The following is an 8,463-nucleotide window of genomic DNA, read 5'->3' on the forward strand; positions in this document are numbered from 1 at the left end:
AGTATAATATACACAACTCAGGTTTTCAGTTCAATGATTTTTTAGTAATTTTATATAACTATACACATACACACAAAAGAAAAAATACTAAATTCTTCCACAGAGTTTCCTCATGACTTTTATAGTCAATTTCCCTCCCCCTAAGGCAACCAGTTTCTGATTTCTATAACCATAGATTTTTGTTTGATTCTCTAAAAGTTACAGTGAATTGAATCACATAGTGAGTGGGATTTTGTGTCTGTATGCTTTCACTCAACTAAATGTTCATCATAAGGGTGAGTGACTCAGTTCATTCTATTTTTAGTGGTATTATATGCATAAACCCAAATCTGTTTATATTCTTGTTAATGAGCATTGGACTTGTTTCTAAGTTAGACTGTGATGACTATAGCTTTAATAAGCATTCATGTACATTTCTTTTTGCATATTGCATTTTTTTTTATTGTTCTTGGGTAAGAATCTAAGAGTGAGATTTCTGCGTAAAAAGGTCATAAGTATGTTTAAACTTATAAGGAACTACCAAACCATCCTGCAATGGTTATAAATTTATAAGAATTCCAATTTTTCACATTCTCAGCATCATTTGATTTTTAGAGGTTTTTTGTTGTTGTTTTGTTTTGTTTTGTCATTCAGATATTTCTTTGAAGATTAAAAGAATAACCAGAATGAGTGATACATTCTCTTTCATTTCCTTTTCACCTCACAATGTTTATTTATACAATTTCTGCCAGTACCATGCTGTCTTGGTGATCACAGCTTTGTAGTAAAGCTTGAAATCAGGTAACGTGATGCCCCCAGTTTTATTTTTGTTTTTCAACATTTCCTTAGCAATTCGGGGTCTCTTCAGGTTCCATACAAATTTTTGGATTATTTGCTCTAGCTCTTTGAAGAATACCGGTGGAATTTTGATTGGAATGGCATTAAAAGTATAGATTGCTCTAGGCAGTACAGACATTTTAACAATGTTTATTCTTCTGATCCAAGAGCATGGAATGGTCTTCCATCTTTTTGTGTCTTCTTCGATTTCTTTCGTGAGTGTTCTGTAGTTCCTCGAGTACAGATCCTTTACCTCTTTGGTTAGGTTTATTCCCAGGTATCTTATGGTTCTTGGTGTTATAGTGAATGGAATCGATTCTCTAACTTCCCTTTCTGTATTTTCATTGTTAGTGTATAAGAAAGCCACTGATTTCTGTACATTGACTTTGTATCCTGCCACGTTGCTGAATTGCTGTATGAGTTCTAGTAGTTTGGGGGTGGAGTCTTTTGGGTTTTCCACATAAAGAATCATGTCATCTGCGAAGAGAGAGAGTTTGACTTCTTCATTGCCAATTTGGATACTTTTATTTCTCTTTGTTGTCTGATTGCTGTTGCTAGGACTTCTAATACTATGTTGAACAAGAGTGGTGAGAGTGGGCATCCTTGTCGTGTTCCTGATCTCAACGGGAAGGCTGCAAGCTTTTTCCCATTGAGGATGATATTTGCAGTGGGTTTTTCATAGATAGATTTGATGAAGTTCAGGAATGTTCCCTCTATCCCTATACTTTGAAGCGTTTTAATCAGGAACGGATGCTGGATTTTGTCAAATGCTTTTTCTGCATCAATTGAGAGGACCATGTGGTTCTTCTCTCTTTTCTTATTAATTTGTTATTAATTTGGGCCCTATCACATTGATTGAGTTGCTATTTCACACATCTATTTCTACCATTTTATTTCTGTAATTTATACAGAAGAGAGAGCATAGGGCATTTAAAGGAAAGGAAAAATATTACATATGTTGGTATTAAGGGAGACAGCCTGACCTCAAAGCCCAATTCTATAGCTTTGTACCTATAATATCTTGGGAATTATTTAAGAAGTCTGTTTTTAAGCTTCCTGGTGTTTGTAATGGAGATACCAATACTAATTCTTTCAGAGTGGTCATAAAAATTAAATGAGGTAATATAAATTCTCAAGCATGTATCTAGCAAATGATAAACACAAAATATTAGCTACAATTATTAGCCATTTATCATCATCATTGACATTATTACTGAAAGATTATCTTGCGGTGCATGGGTGGCTCAGTTGGTTAAATGACCGCTTTTGGCTCAGGTCATGATCTTGGGATCCTGGGATTGAGTCCTGCATTGGCTCCCTGCTCAGCAGAGATCCTGCTTGTCCTTCTTCCACTCTCCCTGCTTGTGCTTGCTATCTCTCTCTCTCTCTCTGTCAAGTAAATAAATAAATAAAATCTTTAAGAAAATTATAAAAACAAAGACTATCTTAACTGGATTATCTGTTTTTTGGGTGTTGTTTGGTAAGTTCCTTATAGATTTTGGATACAAACCCTTTATCAGATACATCATTTTGTCATTTGCAAATATGTTCTCCCACCCTGAAGGCTGCCTTTTAGTTTTTTAATTGTTTCCTGTGCTGTGCAGAAGTTTTTGCTTTTTGCTTTTGTTTCCCTTGCCCCAGGAAATGTGTCAGGTAAGAAGTTGACAGCTGGGGATGCCTGAGTGGCTCAATTGGTTAAGCATCTGTCTTCTGCTTGTGATCTTGGGGTCCTGGGATCAAGCCCCACATTGGGCTCCTTTCCCTCTGTTCCTCCCCGCTGCGTGTGCTCCCTTTCTCTCTCAGGTGAATAAATAAAATCTTAAAAAAAAAAAGTTGCTACAGCTGATGTCAAAGATGTTGTTGCTTATGTTCTCCTCTAAGATTTTGATGGTTTCATGTGTCTCACATTTAGGTTTTTCATGTATTTTAAATTTATTTTCATGCATGGTATAAGAACGTGGTTCAGTTTCCCTCCTTGACATGTTGCTTTACCTTAATATTGTTGTAGTATCACTGAGTTGCAGATAACTGAGTTAATCTTTATCTCAAATCAAACATTTTAAGTACTAGAAGCACTGATCTTAGTATGATAATTTTTGTAATGTTCCACTCTGAGATGTTCACAGTTTTCTAAGTTAATGCTTTAATTCAAAAATTTAAATAAAGGTTATACAACTTTATTTCCCAAATGAGAGAGGAAGAGCTCTATTTCAGGTAGTTCCTTTATACAACATTTTAAAAAGCCTCATGATTTTCCATCTTAAAAACACCATGAAAAAAAAAAACACAATGAATAACAATAATAACTAATCTTATCCCGCCCTCTGTTTTTCTCCAGGTATCACCCTGTCTTTCTCCTCCCTTTCATGGCCAAACTTCTGTAATATGTTGCTCCCATTGGTTTCTTTCATTTCTTAATTTTTATTTACTCATAAATAGCTTCAGTCTGGTTCATGCTCTTAGCTGTCTTTGTTTTGCTGTGCAGAAACTTTTTTATCTGATGTAGTCCAATTTGTTTATTTTGCTTTTCTTGTCTGTGCTTTCAGTGTCATATCCACAAAAATCATTGCTAAGACCGATGTCAGAGACAGATATTATTCAACCATTAAAGAAAGGAAATCCTGACATTTCTGACAACATGAATGGACCTGGAGGCATTATGCTAAGTGAATTATGCCATAAACAGAAGGAAAAATACTGTATCATCTCAGTTATGTGGAGTCTAAAAAAATTGAATTCATAGAAACAGAAAGTAGAATGAGCTGGGGGGGGTGTAGTGAGAGAAATGAAGAGATGTTGGTCAAAGGGTACAAGGTTTCAGTTATAAGATGAATAAGTTCTGGAGGTCTAATGTACAGGATGATAACTATAGTTAATAATACTGTTGTATACTTGAACTTTGCTAAGACAGCATACCCAAAGGATTTTTATCACACACAAAATGATAACAATGTGTGGCAATGTATGTTTTCATTATCCTAATTGTAGTTATTATTTCACAATTCATACACATATGTAATTGTCATTGTCAAATTGTGTACTTAAACATATATAATTTTGTCAGTTATATCTCCATAAAACTGGAAAAACAAAATAAGAAGAAAATGTGTTAGGTTTGAAGAATGAGAATTCTTGAGAATGAAAAAGTTTTTACACTTCTTGAGGACAGGGAAGAAAACACATTTTTTACATTTAAAAAAAATATTTATTTTATTTTAATTTCTTTTCAGTGTTCCAGAATTCATTGTTTATCCACCACACCCAGTGCTCCACGCAATACGTTCCCTCCATAATACCCACCACCAGGCTCACCCAACCTCCCACCCTCCTCCCATCCAAAATCCTCAGATTGTTGCTCAGAGTTCACAGTCTCTCATGGTTCGCCTCTCCCTCCAATTTCCCCCCAACTCCCTTCTCCTCTCCAGCTCCCTATGTTATTTTAATTAGTTTCATTGAAAATTTGGAATTGCCCTGATCAGGACAGTTTATTTGTGTTGTTAATTTAGACACCAATAATAAAGTGAAAACCATCTGAGGTGTTTATGGAACCTTCTTTGGAGCCCTGCACTGTGCCTATGATATCACAAAGACCTTAACAGTCACAGTCCATTTGAGGAGCTTAAAGATTACTGCAGTAAATATTCATAAATCCAATAATTATTTCAATTGTATGATGGAAATCCACCAGAAACTTATTGTTTTACACATTGAAAGTTAAGTGATGTAATCTCTGGAAAAAATGTTCGAAAAATGAAAACCAAACTTACATAGAATGCTCATTGTTGTATTTCTGAAGAAATCCCTCTTGAAAGAAATCTAATTAAGCTGTGCAATGAATGCAATCCCTATGGTCTTCAGTCAGAATAAAAATATTGCATATTCCATGACCAATTTGCAACTGTAGAAGGTCTAGAAGCCCAACAAGGAAAAGAAAATTTGCCTTATGAATAGGTATGTTCTCTTATTCATAATGTCCTATAAAATTACACTGAGGCCGTAGAAAGGAGATTCTGTTAGTTTTGGTTTCCATGGATTTTAGCTGCCTAATTGTTGACTTATTCTTTTCAAATCTAAATGAGTCAAAATATGTATGAAAATGAGTTGATAAATGGCTAGAGTGCACTCCATTCCAAACCCTTAACTGTGGCTTTAAGAAAAGTGTGGAATTCAGAACCTAAATATAGCATGATTATATTTTACTCTATACACTTCAGTTTTATACAACTTCTTTACAATTAGAATACCTCCTTATATTACTTATGCAACACTCTGTATATAAGACTAGAATGTCAGTATGATAAAAACAAAAAATATATAATGTAACTTAAAGCCATTGTTTTCTTTTAATTTCTGTGAATATAGCCTAAGATCTAGAACTCAAAATCAGAAAGAAATACTACCTCCCTTTTAATTGGACATTTATTTAGAAAGATTTAGCAAAAGGAACCCAAATGACTATGTTCTATGTAAGACCACTGATCCTAGGAAAGCTCCTTCGCTAAAGTTTGATAGAAAACCATGCTAGCTAACTGGATTCCCTTCAATATTTTCTGTTCTCTCTGTTGTCTCCACAGATGTCTGGCTCTGAGCCAACAATGAGTAGAAATCAGTCCCTCTGTACCACATTCACATTCGTGGCTTTTTCCTCTCTAGCAGAGTTACAGCCTGTGCTCTTTGTTGTGTTCTTAGTCATTTACTCATTTACTGTGGGAGGAAACCTCATCGTCATCTCCCTGATCTGGGTAACCCCTTCCCTGCACACTCCCATGTATTTCTTCTTGGTTAACCTGTCTTTTCTGGAGATGTGCTATATTACCAGTGTGGTGCCTCAGATGCTAGTGCACCTGCTGGTGGAGACCAAGACCATAAGTGTGGGGGGCTGTGCAGCTCAGATGTACATATTTGCCATCTTGGGACTGACAGAATGCTGCCTGTTGGCAGCCATGGCTTATGACCGCTTTGTAGCTATTTGTTATCCGCTGCATTATACTCTGCTGATGGGCCCTCGTGTGTGTTTGAAATTGGCTGTGGCATCTTGGACCACTGGGGTGGTGGTGGAGTCAGCCCAGATCACCCATATCTTCAGTCTGCCCTTCTGTGGAACAGGAAAGATTCAGCACTTTTTTTGTGACATCATGCCTGTAGTGAAACTGGCTTGTGTTGATACATCCCACATTGAGATTGTGATGTTCGCTGTCTCTGTGCTTTTCATTATGACTCCCTGTTTGCTCATCCTGTGCTCCTACCTGAGAATTCTTGTAACCATCGTAAGAATCCCTTCAGCAACTGGCAGACGCAAAGCTTTCTCCACTTGTTCATCTCATATCCTCGTTGTTTCTCTGTTCTATGGCACTGCCTTGTTCACTTATCTTCAGCCAAAGACTACACACACTCCAGAAAAAGACAAAGCAACTGCACTCATGTACACAGTGGTCACACCTGCTCTGAATCCTGTTATCTATACCTTGCGGAACAAGGAAGTAAAGGAAGCCTTTCAAAGAGTTAACACAGAAGAACCCTCTTAGACAAATGGCCTAAGCTAGCCATAGTAGATGAAACTTACACTATTTAGACAGAAAAGTTACCCAATGTTTTATGATCCCTCTACAAATATACATTTTTCTTAAAGTATTTATTGCATCCAATTGGGAAACATTTGTAAATGTTGTACATTTTTCAATGTGTTTAAGCAAAAAGCAACTATGCAATAGGATATTTAAATAATTTATCTTTCATTTAATCAATAAATTATCAAACACTTCTTGTGTCCTAGACAGTATTCATTTTTTAAAAGATTTTATTTGTTTATTCATGACAGACAGAGAGATAGAGGCAGAGGGAGAAGCAGGTTCCCCACTGAGCAGGGAGCCCGATGCAGGACTCAATTCCACAACCCTGAGATCATGACCTGAGAGAAGGCAGATGCTCAACCATCTGAGTCACGCAGGAGCCTGACAGTATTCATTTTTTCTTTCTCCATTGGTACTAAGATTAAGGTTCCTATCCCTCATCACTGAGGAACATGAAACATTCTTGTGGGAAAAGATTAAAAAAGAATAGGAAGTAATCTTTACATTTTTGGTGTCAAATACATGCTGTTAGAATTTAAGTTCTTAAGTGGCATATGCTCCTTTACTTAGCTCTCTATACTTATAATCATGCATCTTAAATAATCAACTGTTAATAAATACTCGTGAGTGATATACACTATAATACAATTCTAAGTATTTAAACTACCAAAGTGTTTAAAGTGTCTAACTTGTAAATCTGGTGGGATCCTAATTCTTTATCCAAAACTAAATTCTTCCCTTGCTCTTATTCACTCAGTGCTTGAGTTTTCATATGAATGAAGTTTTAGAGACTTTTCTCCCTATTTGACATTCACTCTTGTTACTCCCATTGTAAACCTTGTTTAAATGTATGGGTTTGAATATAATATCCTTTAGGGACTGCCCATTTATTCTAGCTAATTAACTATTATATTTTTGATCCCCAAGTAATGAAGAACAAGGCTTCCATAAGAGATTAAACTAAATAACTTTTATTTTTTAAAACTTTTATTTATTTATTTGTCAGAGAGATAGACAGCACAAGTAGGCAGAGCAGCAAGCAGAGGAAGAGAGAGAAGCAGACTCTTCACTGAGCAGGGAGCCCAATGTGTGGCTTGACCCCAGGACCCTGGCATCATGACCCGAGCTGCAGGCATACACTTAACTGACTGAGCCACCCAGGCACCCTTAAACTAAATAACTTTTAAACAAATACTGATTTCTTATGGCAACTTTGGAGAAGTGAGGTGACCAAAAAATGTAAATGTTCAGTGATATATGGTAAAAATTAGGGTTAACTTTTGACTTTTATCTTAGTGTTGTTTACCCCAAAGTCAAGTCTTAATACCAGTGCAAGTTATGTATTTGGAAAGGACTCAGAGTGGGAAAATGACACAGGCAAGGAAAGACAGACACTAAATTGTCCATTATTATGACAGGTATCATAAAAGGGCCCCAAAATTTATTTCTATGGAGGAAATAGTGTAAAACACAATCCTAAAATGTATCACTACATAGGTCTATATACATACACACTTATTCTCATAAATCATTGATTGAGGGTTGATCTTAGGAAGTGATCACTCTGACACTATTACTTCACTGCTAACTGTAGCAGATTTCTGGAAATGCCCTCAAGAATAGTGATCTAGATTTGTGGCATCTGGAATGCATCTGGCATTGGATCTTAAAATGGCAAAGTTGAAGGGATATAGGAGGTGATACTGTCAGTGAAATTACAAGTTTATTCTACAGAAGTATTTGAGATACTTGTGATAGTTAAAGGAGGTATGAACTGATATCAATATAAAATAGGAATTTATATTTCAATAATTGTTTTTCTCTCTTTCATTTTCTGACTCTGGAGAATGGTATCTTCTTCAAGACCAATGCTAGAACTTATCATAGGTTGACATTCACCTCAACCACTAGTTTAGTTTTTTTTAGAACTCTACAATTGGTCTCTTTTTTAGAATAGCCTTCACAAATACAAATTTAACATTTTAAATTAATGAGCAGATGAAAGACTGTAGATACAAATCCCAAGAACATATTTACATAGTTGCATTTAAGTGTGACTATTTTTCAAAATTATCCA

At 35.8% G+C, this 8,463-nt stretch overlaps 1 protein-coding gene across 1 annotated transcript; it reads left to right on the top strand.

Moving 5' to 3' along the window:
• Positions 1-5,411: 5,411 nt before the first annotated feature.
• On the top strand, positions 5,412-6,341 carry LOC116878745 (olfactory receptor 10C1-like). Its single transcript, XM_032876505.1, has one exon. It carries the CDS (start codon positions 5,412-5,414, stop codon positions 6,339-6,341), a length of 930 nt encoding a protein of 309 aa, XP_032732396.1.
• The last annotated feature ends 2,122 nt before the right edge of the window (positions 6,342-8,463 follow it).

Source organism: Lontra canadensis, unplaced genomic scaffold, assembly GCF_010015895.1.
Source record: "Lontra canadensis isolate GAN:19392208 unplaced genomic scaffold, GSC_riverotter_1.0 scaffold59, whole genome shotgun sequence".
NCBI lineage: Eukaryota > Metazoa > Chordata > Mammalia > Carnivora > Mustelidae > Lontra > Lontra canadensis.